This window comes from Mesoplodon bidens, assembly GCF_964165515.1.
Source record: "Mesoplodon bidens genome assembly, chromosome: 6".
NCBI lineage: Eukaryota > Metazoa > Chordata > Mammalia > Artiodactyla > Ziphiidae > Mesoplodon > Mesoplodon bidens.
In genome coordinates this window covers 18,005,029-18,023,970 of record NC_138162.1, presented here as the reverse complement: position 1 = coordinate 18,023,970, position 18,942 = coordinate 18,005,029, and the positions used below count along the sequence as shown (strand labels likewise).

General features: G+C 52.8%; 1 protein-coding gene across 1 annotated transcript in view; it reads left to right on the top strand.

Annotated features, from left to right (window-relative positions):
• PAPPA (pappalysin 1) overlaps positions 1 to 18,942 on the top strand; it is a 256,176-nt gene that overhangs the window by 195,099 nt on the left and 42,135 nt on the right. Inside the window, exons 17-19 of the mRNA XM_081237665.1 lie at positions 33 to 204; positions 8,803 to 8,950; positions 14,204 to 14,313. Of these exons, the coding sequence (XP_081093791.1) occupies positions 33 to 204; positions 8,803 to 8,950; positions 14,204 to 14,313 (430 nt within the window). The remainder of the gene's footprint in view (positions 1 to 32; positions 205 to 8,802; positions 8,951 to 14,203; positions 14,314 to 18,942) is intronic.

Below are 18,942 nucleotides of genomic sequence, written 5' to 3'. Positions count from 1 at the left end.
GAGATGTCTCTTCTTTTATCTCTTCCTTGAAGGCGGGCCTTCAAGACCCAGTGCACCCAAGATGGCAGCTGGCAGGAGGGGGCTTGTGTTCCTGTGACTTGTGACCCTCCTCCACCGAAATTCCACGGGCTCTACCAGTGCACTAATGGCTTCCAGTTCAACAGCGAGTGCAGGGTCAAGTGTGAAGACAGCGATGGCAACCAGGTGAGACTCCTTGAACTTGAGGTCTATACTTAGGTCCCGCTCCTCTCTGCTTACCAAAGACCGGCCAGTGTTTTAAGGCCCACGTCCTCTAGGAGACTCTCTACGGATGGCAGAATTGTATAATAGCAACATCAGCAACGCAGAAGTAAGGAGCTGGGTTCTCGCCATCTTTCTCTGTAATCTCTCTGAGCCTCGTTGTCCTACCTGTATCACTGCATTTTACTGGTTCAGAGATTCTTAGCTCTGAACCCCTATGAAAGAAATCACATGTGGAATCCCAGGGTATGAAGTCGATCCGAGTTAAGGAGTGACCAAGGCTGTTTGGCCAACTTTCTACCACCATCACCACTTACGTTGGTCCCTGAAATACTTAAAATCATGACTTTCACTATCTTGAGACATCAGCTGGCTCCTCAAGCATAAAGAGAAAGGGAACCATATTTAGACTAGATGTACAGCGTTGAGAATACTATGGAAGGAGGAAGGACAGAGGGTGATGGAATTTTCTCTCAATCCACATGTAACTGAGACAAAGTCCAACACTCCCGCCGGCCCTGCGGAAGGAGTTCTGTGAATGCATTTTCCTTCCTCCTGACACACACGCCCCCCCCCTCCACCCACTAAGACAGGTAGGGAATCAAGAGTGGGAAAGAGAATGATGAGCCAGCTGGCTCCAGAGAAGACTTAAGTCCACACGGAGCTCCAACCCTGAGAGAACCAACCATTTAGGGTTGACACCTCAAGCCCCATGACTCACAGGTGTGCAAGGCCAGGGTTCAGCCCACGGGGCCCCAGTGCAGGTTTCTCCCCCTGTCAGTCCTTAGTCTTTATTAGCATCTACCAAACACCAGACACTGTCAAAGCAGCATCCTCACCTCGTCTCACTCCCGCTCCCACATCCAAATAGCCACCAAGTCCTACCCGTTCTCTCTCTCAGTCAGCTCCTGAACTGTTCTCATCTGGCTCCAGTGTCACTACCCTGACTCAGGCCACCAGCCTCACTCTCCTGGGCCACCATGCAGCTTCCTGACCATCTCCCTGCTTTCTCCTTGCCTCTGTCCAGTGTATTGTTCACATTTCAGCCAGAGTGGTTTGTTCAGAGCACAGATGTGATCATAACAGTTCCCCTGCTCAAAGCCCTTTGTGAACCAGCGACCCCCATCTCCCTTAGGATATCCCACCTCTGCATTCAGGACGTCTCCCCCATCACCAGTAAGACGGATCTCCCCTTCACCTGGGCATTCTCTGTGAAAAAGTCCCTGTCACCTTTTCCAGCCACTTCACTCCTAACCATCCTTCACCATTCAGCCCAGGTAGCCCTCCTTCCAAGGACCTTCTCCTGACCCTTCCACTGTGGGGTCCGTGCCCCTCCTAGGGGTCCCCCCATTCACAGCATCGACCACACTGCATCATAATTCATTTCACATTCCCCCCCCCCCCGCCAGGTTCTGAAATGCCTGACCACAGCTTTAATCTTCCCTGTGTTTTCAGCACTTGGGACAGTGCCAAGCACCTAATAGGTGCTCAGGAAGTGACAAGGCATGAGAAAGAGCTGCAGTGAACATCCAGGCCAATCTCCTCATTTTCCAGATGAGAAAGTCACTCACCCACCCAAGGTGACATAGCTGGTGTCGGCTGAGTCAGAATCGGAACCCAGGTCCCCCACCCCCCCCCCCAACTGTGGACAGGCTGAATCCAATAGGCAGTACCTGAAAAACTCAGGGATGTCTGTGTACCCGAGTCATTCCCATCCCCGGCTGCCAGGGAAGCAGAAGCCAGTGCCGAGAACAAGCAAAGGCCAGAGATTACCATGGCCTCACGCAGCCGATCAACTTCCCTCTCCCTCCCTTACGTAAAACTGTTGCTAACAGTTACCAGAACTGCTGAGCCGAATAATGTTCTGGCCGTGGTCACGTTATCAAACCGAAACCCAGTCTGCCTGTGGCCTGCCAAGTACCTTTCATGGCCAGTTTGTATTTAAAGGAGAGGAAAATGTAAATTTATCAGACGACTCAAGCAGTTCTGTTTGGCAACTGGCAGAGAGGCCAGACACAAAGAGTAGAGGGTATTGCTTGCCGGCTAAAAGAATGAGGGAACACATGCCAAATGGGCTCCTAATACAATTGACGTTTCTAGTTTGTACTGCAAATGAATTTCCTCTACCCTCAGACCAGGGGCCTGAGAGCCAAATCGAGTATTCACCTCAGATCCCCTCTTGCTGCCTGTAAGCACAGCTGAAACGTACGGCACAGAGTATCTTGAATCAAACAGCTTGTATGGAGCGAGAACTCTTTGCTTTCCAAACAAGTTCCAGATCCTGGCGAGAGAGGACAGGGACTGTTGCAGGGGAGGTTCACAGACTCCTTCCCACGACCACTAAAAGCAAATGAGCAAATCAATCCTCAGCTTCATTCATTCCTTGGGAGCCAGTGTGATGCTGGATCTGGACTCTGAGTGTGAATCCTGGCTTCACCACTTACTAGCTGGAGGACTTGAGCAAGTTGTTCATTAGCTCTTTAAGCTTTAGTTTCCTCATTCATAAAATGAGGGAGGGGAAATAATACTACCTACCTTATAGTTTATTTGTGAGGGTTAAATGAGGTAATGAAAGTAAGGCATGTCTATGAGTAACCCCTGGAATTGTAGAGTGTACAACCTATGCCACCGTGCATGGCAGCCTTGGGGAAGGCACAAATGAACTAGCCTGCCTTTAAGGTCACTTCTAGTGGAGAGATGCCGCATGCATCATGATGTGCCACGTGGGCTCTTACAGAGCCTGGAAACAAAGGCAGTGGCTTGAAAGTTAGCCCTCTGTCGGTAGCTAGCCCCAGAAAGTCAACCGTCATGCATGAGGCCAGGATATAGGCTGGGGAGACCAATAGGAACCATAGGAACCTGACCTCTAGCTCACGTAAACCTGTAGAATATATAGACTCTCTAGATGAGCACTACCCTGTAGAACCTTCTGCTGTGATGGAAATGTTCCATGTCTGTGCTGTGCAATAGGGTGGCCTCCAGCCATGTGTGGCTATGGACCGCTTGAAACACGGCTAAGTGACTGAATGGCTAAATATTACACTTCACTTAATTTTAAATCATTCAAATTTAAATGTAAACAGCCACACTTGTATAGTGGCTACCATATTGAACAGTTCAGCTCTAGAATTTATAGTGTTATTATCCCTGTAAACCAAGACAGAGAACCTTAACAATAACAGCTTTAAAAGAAATTTTTTAAAGTATTTCCTGACGGCCACACTGAAGCCACAGATTTTCTCTTACTTTAACACCTCATAATAAACTTCTGAAAAAGAAGCAATATGCCCATTTTGCAGATAAGGGAAGAAAGCTTGTGAAGCCAAGCTCTTGCCCACGGTTATGAGTTAGTAGGTGGTGTTGACTGACTCCAGGGCCCTGCTTTTCCCACTGTCTCCAGACATTTCCAGGGCAGGCGAGTGGCAAAGGACAGGGATTCCATCTCCAGGCGACTGGGGAGAAGTGCTAATTGTCTCAGCATTTAATCTGACTCAGATGCTCCTGAGCTGTCCGAGGTGATAACTCAGTGAGAAGCACTGTGGGGGGCTTTGTAGGTGATTAGGGGAGTGGGCTGTCTTGGGATGGAGACAGGGTCTGTGGGAGATGCATGCACAGGGGCTGCAGCAGGAGAGGAAGAAGCTAAAGGTGCTTTCGGAATGAAGTAATGCACTCAATGGTGGACTTTAGCAACGCAGCAGGAGCCAGAGAGGAAGGGTGGGAGTGGAGCCAGGAATGCACCCAGTTCTTTGCACAGATCACAGAGGAAGGATGTAAAAGCCTTTCTGCCACTAGTGATGTGCAGCTGGCCCTGCCTTTCTGGGTCTGCTCTGGACACAGCACAGCTCTCATATGTATAATGCCTCCCAGAGCAGGGGCAGCTTCTAGTTTCAGGGTTGTCACATGCTTGCCCGAGAACGCAGGGCTTCCTAGAGGAAGTCAGAGACATCCCACGCCCATGTGATGTTGGAGGTGGGCCAGACCTCAGAGATTTTCTGCTGCAACCCACTTACCTTATAGATGGGACCACTGGAGCCCAGAGAGGGGAAGCAACGTACCTCAAGTCACACAGCAAGTTATTGATACCAGCAGAGTCAGATCTGACACAGAGTCTCAGATCTCCTAACCAAGTCGTTGCACAAGCCACATTTTCTGCCCATCCTTACTCCTGGAGCTGCGTGTCACCCCTGTATCTCACTGGGAGGAAGCAAAATGCATGTAAGGGCATTGACTGGACACATAGGCAAAGAGTGAACAGCAGCTGTGATTTATTGAGCATTTACTACATTTCAGTCTGGGCTAAGTGCTTTACACAGACTACTTCATTTAAGCCCCACATCATCTGGCATTACTGTCCCGTTTTGAAGATGAGGAAGATGTGGTTCAGTGGGGTAAAGTGGCTTGCCCACCTTATACAACTAGGAAGTCCAGGTAGAACTGAGACTCCAGTTGTTAGGTCAGGCTGCCTCCAAAGCTTAACTGTTTACATCCTGCACTGCACCTTGCGGTTCTGCCTTGCTCTGATGTTGCCATGTTTCTCTCTGCCATTGTTATGTTTATTTTCATTTCTGCTAAGTAGAAAGAGCCTAGGTCTCCCTCTCCACTCACCCCCCAGCCTCTCCTCCCCACCTCCCCTCCCCTGCATTGTAGTAAAGCTCAGAGGCTTACAGGAAGAGGTCTGGCTCTGGCCCCGATGACCTGCGTGACTTGCCTGCTGGCTCCCTATTTTGGTGGCTGCCATTTCTAAGATGTGGGTGATGCTTGGGCTGATTCTGAAGTTCCCTTAGAGACAGTGCAACAGGGTGGTTAAGAACTCAGCTAACCCTTAGAGAGCTTGATGTGTGTGTTAAGCTCTAAATGCTTCACGTAACCTAACTCACCTAATCCTCGTGGTGACTTTCTCAGGCCGTGAACTGCAGGCTTATTTAACCGTTGAGGAAACTGAGGCAGAGAGAAGTTAAGGAACTTCCCCAGGTCTACACAGTGGCAAAGTTGCAGAGATGGGATTTGAACCTGGGCAGCTGGCTTAAGTCCATACTCTTAACCATTACACCAATATCATTTAAAAACTCATCTTTCACTTCCTAGCTGAGCCTCAGTTTCCAAATCTGTAAAAGGGACATAATTTCTACACTAACTACATTGTTAAAAGCACTTTTAAATGTGCGTAAAACACTTGGCACATATTAGGTATTTGATACTATATTATATGCCTTCGGCCCTTTGGGGACCTGTGTAGCTAAAGAGGGGTCGAGAGAGCACAGTATGCTTTTTTACAGATGGATGCACAGGCGCAGAGAGGCACAATGCTTTGCTGAGGGATGCTCAGCCCCCTGGTGAGAATTTTCACCCTGGCATGCAGCACTGTGCATTTGGAGCCACGTACACACAGTGGGTCCCCTGCCCGTGGTCTCTGGTCTTCCCAGATGGGGTCCTCAATGTCAGGTCATCTCTGATCAAACTAGACTCAGCATCATGGATCTACTTGAGGGTCTGCACCAGGTGGTAGGCAGCCCTGAGTGCACTGAGATCTATTCCCAAAGGAGGATTCGAAAATCTGGAGAGGCTCCAGAAGGTCTGCCGTGCAGAGGGCACAGTAGGGGCAAAGGTATGGTGGTGGGAAGCAAGAGAAGTGTGCAGGAGAGACAGGTGACCACAGAGTAGCAGGGAGGACATGCGTGTAGCAAGAGATGGGGCTGGACGTGTCATCTGGGTTCCACTGTAGAAGCCCGCCCTGGACTGCCAGCCCCCAAGTAAGCCTTGTTTGAAAGTTCAGTCCAGAAGGACCCCGTCCTCTGTAACGCCGAGTTAGTCAGCAGCAGAAAGTGCCCGATGAACTGGGCAGGAGGGAGAGAGTCAAGAGGTAGCAAGACCAGTACCTTTATAACCCCACCTTCTATAGTGGAGCCTCCCCAGTCTGCAATGCCCTGAGCAGATTCCAGTCAGTTCTGATACATTCTCTGTTGCAAACCGAGCTCTCCAGCCAGCTCTGGCCCACATAGTGCTGAGGTCTGCAGCCCTTCAGGGGCTGGAGGCCAAATGCATCATAGGCCCAGGCCAAAGCTCCAGGAAATTGGGGTCAATTTCCTACTCCCATGAGGGCCCAGCAGAATCACGGGGCCTGGGGCTCTGGGAGGGAGAGTCGGGGTTCTCTGAAGCCACGTGAAGCTGCCTACACTTTCCCTGAGTTCACATGGAACCTCTGGGTGGACTCAGCAGTCATCCCACAGCTGCGTGCTTGGGATGGGCCACCCTTCTCGATGGCCACAGAGGCTTCCACCACAACTGGACCCTCCTCATGCTGGTCCACGTGAGGCCCAGAGAGGGGCCCCCTTTCTCTCTAAATCCCCTCTCCTTGCAGCTGTTTCCTCAGACAGGGGAGCTTCAGCCTGCATCAACCCTTTCCAAGAGTTTATTTTTTCATATGTGCACTCATTCATTTATTCTCATATTCATTCATTTCTTCATTTACTCATTTCTTGATTCACACATTCATTTCTCTTCTTGTGTTTTAAACCAATTCCTTCCATAATTGTCACCTGTTGACTCCATATTTTGTTAAACAGTTCTTGAGTGAACAAAAATACTGAGTGACGAATGAATGGACCAGAGGCCAGGACCTATTAAGTGTTGTGGAAGGCCCCGGGGATACAGGGATGACTAAGGAGCTCACCGTCTAGGAGGGAGCAGATGATAGAGAGGCAGTGGGTGTCAGAGACCTTCAGGTAGTGTTCTCTGCAGGACCGGGGTGGCATTAGGACAGGATGGCTTGTGCCAGAAAAGGTCTGTGCCAGTGTTTGGGCAAGAGGGCAGGGGAGAGGGACAGAGCAGACAGAAGGAGAAGCACGGCCGTGTGACACCTCACGTGGTGCATTCAAGAATGCAGGCAGGGCTTCCCTGGTGGCGCAGTGGTTGAGAGTCCGCCTGCCGATGCAGGGGACACGGGTTCGTGCCCCGGTCCGGGAAGATCCCACATGCCGCGGAGCGGCTGGGCCCGTGAGCCATGGCCGCTGAGCCTGCGCATCCGGAACTTGTGCTCCGCAGCGGGAGAGGCCACAACAGTGAGAGGCCCGCGTACCGCAAAAAAAAAAAAAAAAAAAAAGAATGCAGGCAATTGACGGAGTTCAAGGTTAGCGGTAGTGCCGCGGGGAGCAGGGAGCTGGAGAATCAGGCAGAGTTAAGGCTCTGAGCACTCTGGAGGCCAGACGCAGGGGCTTGAGTGGCAGCTGAAGGGCATGGGAGCCATTCTGCAGACATTTTCATTGGTGCAGCGTGGCCAGCTGCTCTGGCCTCATGTAGAGTTTCTCTTCTCATCCTAAACGTGAAAGAGGGAGACGCTCTACAGCTTGTTCTCACACAGGAGGCCCCACTGTGCAGAGACGACCCGTGGTTCTCCAATTCCATGGGGTAGAGTCCAGCCTCCATAAGTGGCTGTTTAAGGCTCCACACCTTACCTGCCATACCTGCTCCTCCCGACTCCCTCCCTCTCGAACTTGCACGTGCCCACAGCTGTCCTTCCCTCCCTGTTCTGCCTGATTCCACACAGGATCTTGAAAACTCTTTTCCGTATGTCACCTCCTCTCAGAGGCCCTCCCAGCTTGCCCCTCACATCCGGTTATTCTCGCCGGGTGCACACAGCGCAGTCACTGAGCACGGTCACGCTGGCGTGGCTGGCGGCTCACGGGAGTGTCTTCCCTCCCAGCTTCCTGGGGCACACACTGGCTCACTTCATCTCACGACCCCACGGTCCTGAACCCAGAGTGGACACTAAGAAACAGTCTTTGGATTTAGGGGTGGTTCTGAAATTTCGACAAAGCTGGACACCTCCCGTTAGAATCTGAGATGTGCAAAGCGGTTTGGGGGAAGGACCACGTCTGCAGGCTGCCTTTGCCCGTGACTTTGCAGAAGATTGAGAAATGGGAAACGTTGCCTATTTTAAAGAATCAGGGGGGCGGGCACAGATGGAAGTATCCCCCCCCAACCCTATTGGTGACATTATTGCTGGAATGGAATGGAGCAGAAGGGAGGAATGGAAGGGGAAGGAGAGGAGGGAAGCCCTGGAAGAGAAAGCTCCTCAGCGGAGCCAAGGTTGCGTACTTAGCACGTGGCAGAGCCCTGGCCTGGGACGCTTTCTCATCAATTGAGAGGAAGCGAGCCTTGGTGTATGTCTGTCTCCTTCCAAACAGCTCCAGGACCCATGTTTACTCACGGTACACGTTGGGGGTGCATGTGGGCCCCACCTTTTCAGTTAAAAAAAAAAAAACAAGCAGAACAAATTTCTCCGATTGAAATCTCTGAAAGAGCATGACTGAGATTTAGGAAACCTGGGAGTTAAACTCTCCAGGATGCTCTGAGCAAGTTTGTTCCCACACTGAGTCCTCAGTTTTCCTGTCTGTAAAATGGAGATATTACAGTTCCTCTGTCTGAGGGTGGTTGGGTTTCCACCACTGTTAAGAACTTGTTTTTTTAACATTTTCAGAGCTCTGGGGAGATGCAACACTCAGAGGCTTCTTCTGTGGAGGGTGGGGTCTCTCTTGGTCCTGACTGTGCTTCTGTGGCGTTCAGGGGCACGGGAGCAACGTCATCCACTGCCGGAAAGATGGCACCTGGAGCGGCTCCTTCCACGTCTGCCAGGAGATGCAAGGCCAGTGCTCAGCCCCGGACCTGCTCAACAGCAACCTGAAGCTGCAGTGCCCTGAAGGCTATGCCATCGGTACGACGGGCGTGTCGGGTTGAGCGGTGGGAGGGCACGTCCTTCCAGGAGCTCGGGGCTCACCCCCTGCCGAGGACTTGGGCAGCCGTACTATGTGAGACCTTGCATGAGGCACTGGGGAAATGGAGAGGAATGAGATCAGACCCTGTCCTCCCAGAGAGAGAGAGTTCAGGGCATGGATGTTGGCAAAGCAGTGTTGGGTGAGCGTGCACAGTTACACTGGAGTACAGAACAGCTGACCGGTGCCTCCGGGGACACAGAAGGCTCCCAGAGGAAGGGATGCTTACACAGGGATTTGCAAGAGCTTGTGGGGCAAGAAATGGCATTCCAGGCAGAAGGAATCATGTGGCAGAGGGAGGGAGGTATGAAAACACGCATCCTGTTTAGGGAAGCAGTAGTGGTCCAGTGTGGCGGCCTTTGTTATTAATCTTAAAGTTTACGTAATGCTGACGGTTCGTAGTACCGACCGTGGGTCAGTGCTGCACCAAGCACTTTAGAGGCATTACCTCGTATCCTCTCAATAACCTTTAACAGATGAGGAAATTGAGACTCAAAGGGATCTTTGCAAACCTCTCCTTTCCCAAAGCCTGAGTTCTTTCCATGGCATTCCAGTTGCCTTCTAAATAAGGATGAATAGTGTTTTCAGAATACTCTTTGCGTGGTGATAGGCCAGCTTGCCAAGTGAAGGGAGACAACCTGTGGTTTGATGCCAGGAGTTTGCCTGGTTGAAACCAGGTGTCTGGACAGACGCATTAATCACAGGCCCGTGGCTTTCTGGGGAGCTGGGTGTGCATTGAGTCTAATCTCGGTTGAGGGCAGTGATACTGACCTCTTGGGCTGATTCCCTAATTGACCATGATGAAGAGCCCAGGGTATTGGATGTCCTTTCTCATGGCCAATCCTGGGACAGTCACCAGGGATGTCTGGAGCAGACGGTTATCTGTGCAGACACTCACTCCCAGCCACAGAGTCAATGTGTCCCTCACCTAGTAAAACGAGTTATCGTTTCATGTCCAGAAGGGAGGGCCATGGCTGGAGAGCAGAGGCGTGAGGGGGCCTGACCCCTTCCTTTTAAAGATGGAAACATGTAGCCTCCAAGTACAGAGGTTCTTCACCTAAACTTAGAGTAGGGATCAACCCTCCTGTGTTAGTCCAGGACGGCTCAGAAAACACCCACAGACATGGTTGCTGTCCCTGCTGATTCCAGAGGTACTTTAAGATCTTGCTGAGCCACTGATCCAAAGGACCCTGACCAGGAGGGTTGCAGAGAGGTGGGGTTTATAGGGCCTGCCAGTATAAGCTTTCTAGAAAGTTGGGGCAACAGGTGTAGCAATGGCCAGTAGCTTTGGCTGTTCCATCCCAAGGCCAAGGCTTTCTCCTCCATTATCCCTGAGGGGTGTTCATGGCTCTGGACACTTCTGTCTGTGATGGGGTCCCTGTCCCCAATTCAGTCAGGGCATGCACGTGAATACTCAGTCACACTCACGACTGGCCTTGAGCAATCCTGGGAGAAAAAATTCTGATGATAAACAGACCTCCTGCATGTCTGCATCCGCTGACACATTCAAGCACATATATTCATATATGCACAAATGCTTAACAACCAGATGCAAACACACACATCACGTGGTGAGCCCATGCCTAGCACGTACACTTCAGTGAGACACCACACAAATTCGTCACCCATAAACCTACGTGTAGCTCGCACACACATACACAAACACACCTCGTGGCCCCTTTGTACCTGTATTGTGTGTACCTGTCACAGGCACATGAAAATGAGCCAGAATGCCTGGCTCTCTGCTGGCCCGCAGAATGGTCAAGAGGTAGGGGGAGGGGGTGACGGTAGCATTTGCTTTACCCACTGAGCTTTTTCATGGTCAGAGCAGAAAGGGAAAGCAAGCTGTCTGACATCGGAACCTGAATCTCCTTCCCTTCCTCCTGCTCCCACGGCCATGCAGATGCCAGTTTTATGAACACGGTGACCCGGGATGGGTGGTGGGCAGGTGAGGGCACACGGGGGGAGCTGAGAGAGTAAAAGAGGCCTGGGGCACTGAGGGGGGTGGCCGGCGGACGGAGGGGAGAGGCTTCTCTCCCCCACTCCCCAGGCGGCTCTCCCTCCTCCCGTATTCTGAGCCCCTCCCTGGGGAGAGCCCACCTCACCAAGGAGAGGGACTCGCCCAAGGGCCTGGTAAGCAGGGCAGGGGTGATGCATGTGTCCAGCTTGGTGGCTGGGGGCCACATGCTGGAGCCACCCAGAGCAGCTCTTCTAGGGTCCCTCCCCGAGCAGCCTGGGGAGGCTTGTGTGGCAGTGAGGGGTCCTCAGAAATTTGTTACTGCCACCAAGGCCGCTGCCACCATCGGGAAGGGGAGGGGGGGTTGCCGAGGTCACCACTCTGTAGTGATGCCGGTTAGGGCTCATATATTACAACACAGCAGCCTGGTCCTGAGGCCCAGAGCTGCGGCACGGGGGAGGGAAGTGCCGAGGGGGAGGGAAGTGCCGAGGGGGAGGGAAGAAGTGCCGAGGGGGAGGTGCGGGAGAGAGAAATTAGGATGTGACTGCCGCGTAATGCGGCGGTGGCCTCCTGTGTTGACCAGATCTTTCCTTTCCCCCTTTTGGGATAGATAACCGTCGTCTGCTTCTCAGAGGCTGCGTCTTCTTTTCTCAAAAGGGTCTTATCTTCGCAGCCTTGTTCCATCCTTGCTCCCTAAAATCTTCAGAACTGATCTCGTGACAGACACGCACCACTGAGCCTCTCTGACTGCTTAGGGATCCCCCTTATTCTCACCACTCATCTTGTTTGTCTTTTTGTGTGTCCCCCGTTTCTTTTCTTTCTTCTGACCCTGCACCCCTCTCTGTCCCCTTCCACTGCTGCCTTCTTTTCTCTTCCCTCTGTGTCTCCGCCGTATCCATCGCTGGGCTTGGAATTCAGAGAGGAGAGGTGCGGGCTTTCGTTCATGGCCCCCACTCGCCAGCTCTGCGACCCAAGCCCGCACACTGCACGCTGTCCCCTCTGAGACGGATGCGATGACACTGGGTGTGCAGGGGAACGAGTGACGGGCGGAAACCACCTGGCAAGACCGGGAGGACCCCCATGCCCACCTTCTGGGCTCAGTGGCCCCATGTTTACGTTAAAGAGGTTCCAGAGATTGTCCTGGACCCGCCACCCACCCTTGCTACCTCTTTAGATTCTGTGAGTCTCTTAGATTGAAGAGGATGACAAGGTGGCAACAGGAAGGGCACTGGATAAGCTATATCTATATATACAAGCGTCTGTGTACGTATAGCTGCATGTATGCATAAACATATATACATACTGTGTGTATACACGCACACACACACACGTTTGGAAGGGAGCCTTTAGAATGGCTCACAGCATAGGATATTTTTCAAGAGAGTTGACTCTTGGGCTTCCCTGGTGGCGCAGTGGTTGAGAGTCTGCCTGCCGATGCAGGGGACGCGGGTTTGTGCCCCGGTCCGGGAAGATCCCACATGACGCGGAGTGGCTGGGCCCGTGGGCCATGGCCGCTGAGCCTGTGCTCCGCAACGGGAGAGGCCACAACAGTGAGAGGCCCGCGTACCGCAAAAAAAAAAAAAAAAAAAAAAAAAGAGAGAGAGTTGACTCTTGTAAACCATTTAGTGTTCAAGGGGGTCTTGGCACTAAGGCAGGGGAATGACCTCCTTGGGCCCCTGGTCATGTTCTGACACATCAGTTCTTTGTCCATATGAATGAGCACCTTTTTTGGAGTCCTGGGGACATCCCATGGGATGAGCTTGATTTTTAGGAGACTTCAGAATCAGTGAGGTCAGGACAGAGAACGTATGAGTCCCATTACAGTCATCGTGCTAACCCACAGCTTGAAGTCAACTGAAGAAGCCCCTGGACCAACGGCTTCTGTGTACTCACCCCATCCCTGTTGGTTGTGGCGTCATCACCGACTCACTGCCTGACTCACGTTTTCATCCCTTTATCCACTTACTCAGTCGTGTATCCATTCACTCATCCATCTAGGTACCCACTTCCTCCACCACGAGGTGCCTCATTCATTGTTCACTCATTGCGCCAGTCACCCATTCATGCATTCACGCTTTCATTTCCTCAAGCACCTGTGCACCCGTGCACTCTTGTCCCTTTCACTCGCTTCGCAGATGCTTACTGAGCGCCTACCATCCACCATGCACAGTGCCAGGCTCTGGGCCTAGAAGGGGGAGCACAGACAGTGCTGGCCTCACGGACTTACAGTCGAGCAGGGAAGAGAGCTATTGGTACAGCAGTCACCAAGCCAATGTGACAAATCAGTGATGGGTGCCCGTGAGAGGGTTTGGCCTGTCAGGAATGGGGGTTTTCTCCGAGCAGGCGACACGTGGTTTGAGGTCTGGAGGGTCATTAACTGGTCACACGCTAGTTGAAGAGGAGCGGGGATGGTCTTGAGGGCACAGAGGAGGGCTGAGTGCAAGCTGTGTGGGAGGAGGAGGTGTGGGGCTGAGACGTGGATGCTGCATTCACAGGCTCACCGTTCATTGGGTTGACGCCTGCTGAGCAGACCCTGTGTGTCAGGCACTGGGTTAGGCTCAGAGAGGAACCACTCCCATCCCTGCCCTCCCAGGGCATCCCTGTTACCGGGGAAAGGAGGGATGGGGTGAGGCCAGCACTGGAGTGAGATTCCTCAGTGCCAAGCGCCACTGTCACTCAGCTGCAGAAATCAGGGCAGGCTTCTTGGAGGATTTGAACTGGACTTTGAAGAACTGGTAGGATTTGACCCTGCAGAGGCAGATCGGGGGGCCGATTCGGGAGACAGGACGAACAGGAACAGAAGTACAGAGGCGAGGAAGTGTGGGACTCCGAGCGAAACCAAGCACAGTCCAGTTAGTGGGAGGGTGTGAAGATGGTTCGTGGGAGATAAGGTTGACCAGACCGTGGGAGGCCATAGATGCTGAGCAAAGGGATTTGGACTTCGTCCTGGATGTGGGGAGCCTTCCAAAGGTTTCTGAGCAGAGGAAGAGCAAGACCAACCTGGGCTGAGGGCTGCTGAGTGCCGTGGTGTGTGCCAGCTGCACTGGAGGCAAGAGAACGGTCAGGGAGACCAGAGGTGGCGCTGCTGGGGCGTTCACTCCTGCCCACTGCCCTTGAGGGTGGGCATCCCCACTCACTGGGGACCAGGGAGCGGCAGGGTCCACTCTGGAGGGTGGGGCAGCCCCTGGCATCAGGAGACGGGGGCTGAGCCGCCACCTCACTCTCGGCTTCCCCTCAGGGTCGGAGTGTGCCACCTCGTGCCTGGACCACAACAGCGAGTCCATCATCCTGCCAGCGAACGTGACTGTCCGTGACATCCCCCACTGGCTGAACCCCACACGGGTGGAGGTGAGTGACTGGGGCCGCCCACCTGCGGCTCAGGGAGGGAAATGACCTTGTTGACCACTTATACGCTCTGGTCCTGCCTTAGTCCCTCTACATACGTGAAAGCAACTAACGGTCACACCTGCTCTGTGGAGTGAAGACTTGTTCACCATCATTTTTCCAGCCCTTAAGTGTTTAATACCTTCCCTCTGACAGGCCCTGTGCTACGGATCTTTTATTCACTGTCCCACTGAATCCTGATGACAGCCTAGGAGTCAGAGGACAAATGTGCCCAGTTTACAGATGAGGAAACTGAGGCCCCGAGAACACCTAGGTAGAAAGAGCAGAGTCAGGTCACAAACCTGTGTCTGCCTGACTGGAAAGTCCTCACTTGTCAGGATGGTGCTCTTGGCTTCTCTCATACAAGCTCTCAGATATTCCATAGCCTAGGCTTCTGGTATCTTTCTCGTGCCTTGCTTATTTGGTGGAAAGCAATGAATATGTGATACGGGGAACTAGTAACACCAATTGTGTACGAAGCACCTACCGTGTTTGTGCACCCGGAGCTTAGCATACGAGGTCCGAACGAGGTTCAGACCTCCACTGGTCTCTCAGGATGTTTATGAGGAGTGAGGGCCACTGTCTGCATTTTCCCCTTGTGGACACTGAGACCTCAGGAGCGGGCAATGGCCCGGGATGAGGGCTTGACCCCAAGCCTGCATCCAAGGGCTGTGCTCTTCCCACGATGCCAGGCTGCTGTGGCCCGGCTGGAAGGCCATGTTCACATTGGGGCTGGCCGCTCCCATGTTCCTGGGTGTCACCCGATCAGTCGGGACCCCACTCTTGTCCTCCGGGGCAGCACGATCCCAGGCGTCACGTGCCAGCTCTGGGCACTGGCCCCTCACGCTGGAGGAAGTGAGAGAGGCAGGGCTGCAGGGCGGGTTCAGCCTTTCTGCCGGGGCGCTGGAGGCCTTGCCGTCTGCCCGCCCGCTGCACATCCCGATGCCGGGTGCACTGGTTCCCCGATGAGCCGAGAGCACGGCTGTGAGGGCTTACGCAGCACTCTGCACCTGTGGACCTGGCGCTGGGCCTGGCCAGCACCCCGCTGCTCCACCGTGCCCCCCAGGGCTCTCCGCCCCTGCTTCCTCATCCTCCCCCGCTACCGCTCTCTGCCCGTCTCCAGCTTCATTCCTTCTCCTGCCGCTTTCTTCACGCTCTTTCTCTCCCTTCTCCCCATGCCTCTGTGACCTGCCCACGTTCTTTCCCTCCATCCCCGCTGTTCTCTCCGTCTCTCTCCGTCTCTCTCTCTGCCTGACTCTCCCAGACCTGCACGAGCGCACCCTGCTTCCCTGACCTCATGCACTCAGCCTGCCTCTCCCCACTCCTGACCCAGAGTCCCCAGATGGATTCTCCCCAAGCACCCATGTACTCCGATGGGCTGTACACGCCCAGGCGCACGCATACAGAGGCTGTATGTCAGAGTCTCAGGGAAGTTGGAGATCATCAGGTACATGCCCCTCATTGTACAGATGGAGAAACTGAGGCTCAGAGAGGGAGGGGACTGGGCCAGGTCACCCCAGGAAGCAGAGCCAGGATCTTGACCGGGAGCTCCTTGCGCTCCATCCCACCCTGCCTCGACTCCAGCCTGACTTCCACCCAGCAAAGGCAGGGACCTACACTCTACACAGAGCACAGGAGACCCCGCTCACATCCCGTGTGCCTGGGACCCACACCGGGTTCCCTGACCCGTCTCCCCCTCAGACCTTCCCTCTCTGCCCCCGGGTGAATTCCCACCCTTCCCTCTGTGAGCCCCGGGCACTAAAGAGTTGAGTTATAATTCACTGTGAAATAAATCCAGGGATTTGAAAGTCTGCAAAGCACCCCCCTCGTCAGTCGCCCACCCGCTGCCTGCCTGCTCCAGCCCCCCACCCAGTTCCCTGGTCCGCCGGCCTTTATTGATGCCGGCCTACCCAGAGAGCCATAACGAGGCTCAGACCTCCACTGGTCTCCGGAGGCCTCATTATCCAGGAGGAAAAAATGTGCTAGAAAAAGGGAGGAGGGCGAAAGGCAGAGATTGATGATTTCCAGGAATCAGGCAGAAAAGCTGGCCTCTGCTGCACCCCTGCCCCTTCTGTGGTGAGCGCTGCAGAAACAGCGCTGCTGGTGCAGGCGCTGCCAGGCCAGAGCAGGCCCTGGATCGCTCCTGTGCTTTCCGAGGGTTCACCTCTGAGCGCCAGCACAAGGTAGACGGTCGGGGCCGAGGTTCTGCTCCAGCTACTATCACATTTGTCCCCAGCATAAGAGAGTGAGAGATGACAGCTGACATTTAATGGATGCCTGCTGTGAATCGGGCATTGGATCAGACACCTTCCCGCCTTGATTTGCACACACCCACACCCACACCCACACCCACACCCACACACATACACCTGTGAGGTGGGAATTAGACTCACAGGTGTATGTGTGGAATCTCAGAGATAGAAGCCACTTGCCTACGAGGAATTGAAAAGAGACCAGGTCAGTCTGATGCTGCCGTTGACTCCTCCAGCTACCCGTGCTGCCTCTACGATAATAATAATAAAGGCAAAATGTTTACGATCACTTACCAGCCGGTAAATAATTCACAACTGGCTCTCCACAAAAATACGCCCTCTGATTTGTAGCACTTGCCAGTTTCTGAGGCGTAAATATTCTCACCATAGCAGATTTCTGGTTTTCCACATGGCTGTCGCTCAACACAAGTAGCACGAGATCAACACTGTTGCCTCTCGTAAGCCCACGCAAGCCTGCTGCGACCCACCACTGGCACTTGCCGTGTGACAGGCTCTGTTTTAAGCACTTTACGGGTATTGGCACATATGACGAGAACGAGGACCACCTAGATGAGTGGAATGTCAGCACTGAGATCGCGTGCAGGATGGGTGGCCTGCGTGAAGGCGGGCCCGTGCCCACCTTATTTACCCTGGTGCACCCCCCAAGTGCCCAGCACACAGTAGATGCTCCCTAAATGTTTATGGTGGCTGAGTCAGGTGACCAGGGTTCAACACCTGCTTGCTATATGTGCCAGAGTTGCCCCATCTGTGAAACAAGAGCTAGACTGAAATCAAGAGTCACAAACTCACACACCGATGGGAACCAGACAGGTGCGATAACTGGGTGAAGCAGCCCAAGCATGTGATTTTGTATTTTAAATACTGAGGCATAGTATCGGGCTGGCCAAAAACCTTGGTCGGGTTTTTCTGTAAGATGTTATGGAAAAACCCAAACGAAATTTTTGGCCAACCCATAGCAGTAGCAGTAGCAGTAGCAGTAGTATTTACTATAAATACATCAGACAGACACAGAGGGACTTAAAGAAAATAAAACAACTGCCCATGTGCATACTGCCCAGCTTAAGAAATGAGATATTACAAATGCAGTTCAAGTTTTTCCTGTTGAGATTAAGCTCACATGCTAATCTTAAGCATTAGGCTTGATCCATTTTTATGTTTGTGTCCACTCGTGAAACCCAGATCAGGGTGGGGACCTTTCCAACTCCCCAGAGAGGCCTTCCCTTCTCCATGGCAGGCAGTACCCACACCACCAAGATATTGGTTTTGCTTATTTTTGAACTTCATGTTACTGGAATCTTAGAGTATATACCTGATGAAATTCTTTTTAGGCATATGTTTTACCTTCATAAAGAAAAAGACTCTGTCCTTTATTTCCTTTAAGTTCTCCCCCCTTTAAAGCCCCCTCCCACGTATGCAGTTTTGAAAGAAGTAGAGATACAGAGAAACCTTCCTCTAATGTAATAAGCAAGACAGTGCAAACTCTCAATGATAGCTGGAAACACCCCTCAGGCTCAATGCTGGAGAGACTGCAGGGAATGGTGGAGACTGTGGTCAACTGTGGAAAACACGCTGGCTGCCAAAGGGGGAGCCTCTAGCTGAGTGTGACAGTGTGGAAATGTGGATTCAGTGTGGCCAGATTTTTCTTTTTTCCTTGAGTACAAGAAATCTGGAGTTTTTAAAATATGAAGTCTCTCATGTTTTATATATTGGCAACTGATTTTGACTTTTGTTAAGCACTCTGTGTGCCAAACCAAACATTTCTGTGGGTTGTATAGCCCGGAAGCTGTTGGCTTACAACCTCTGGATGAGACAGACTCTTCCAGGCTGGACATCCAGAATTTAGGGGGGCAGCTTCTCTTCCATCAGCTCCTAAGGAGCACCTCCAATCTGCCCTGCACTGCCCCTGCTCAGGGTGCCGAGAAGGCTTCCCAACAGGAAGTGCCACTCACAACCTCAGAGGCTTATCGTGCCTCTAGGTAGCTGGGATCCTGGCTTTTTAAAGAGCTTCTGAAAAAGGGGATGGAAGGAGGAAAGAAAAGAAGAGAAGAGGGCTTCCCTGGTGGCACAATGGTTAGGAATCTGCCTGCCAGTGCAGGGGACACGGGTTCGAGCCCTGGTCCGGGAAGATCCCACATGCCGCGGAGCAACTAAGCCTGTGCGCCACAACTACTGAAGCCCGCGTGCCTAGAGCCTGTGCTCCGCAACAAGAGAAGCCACTGCAATGAGAAGCCTGCGCCCCGCAACAAAGAGTAGTCCCCGCTCACTGCAACTAGAGAAAGCCCGCGTGCAGCAGCGAAGACCCAGTGCAGCCAAAAATTAA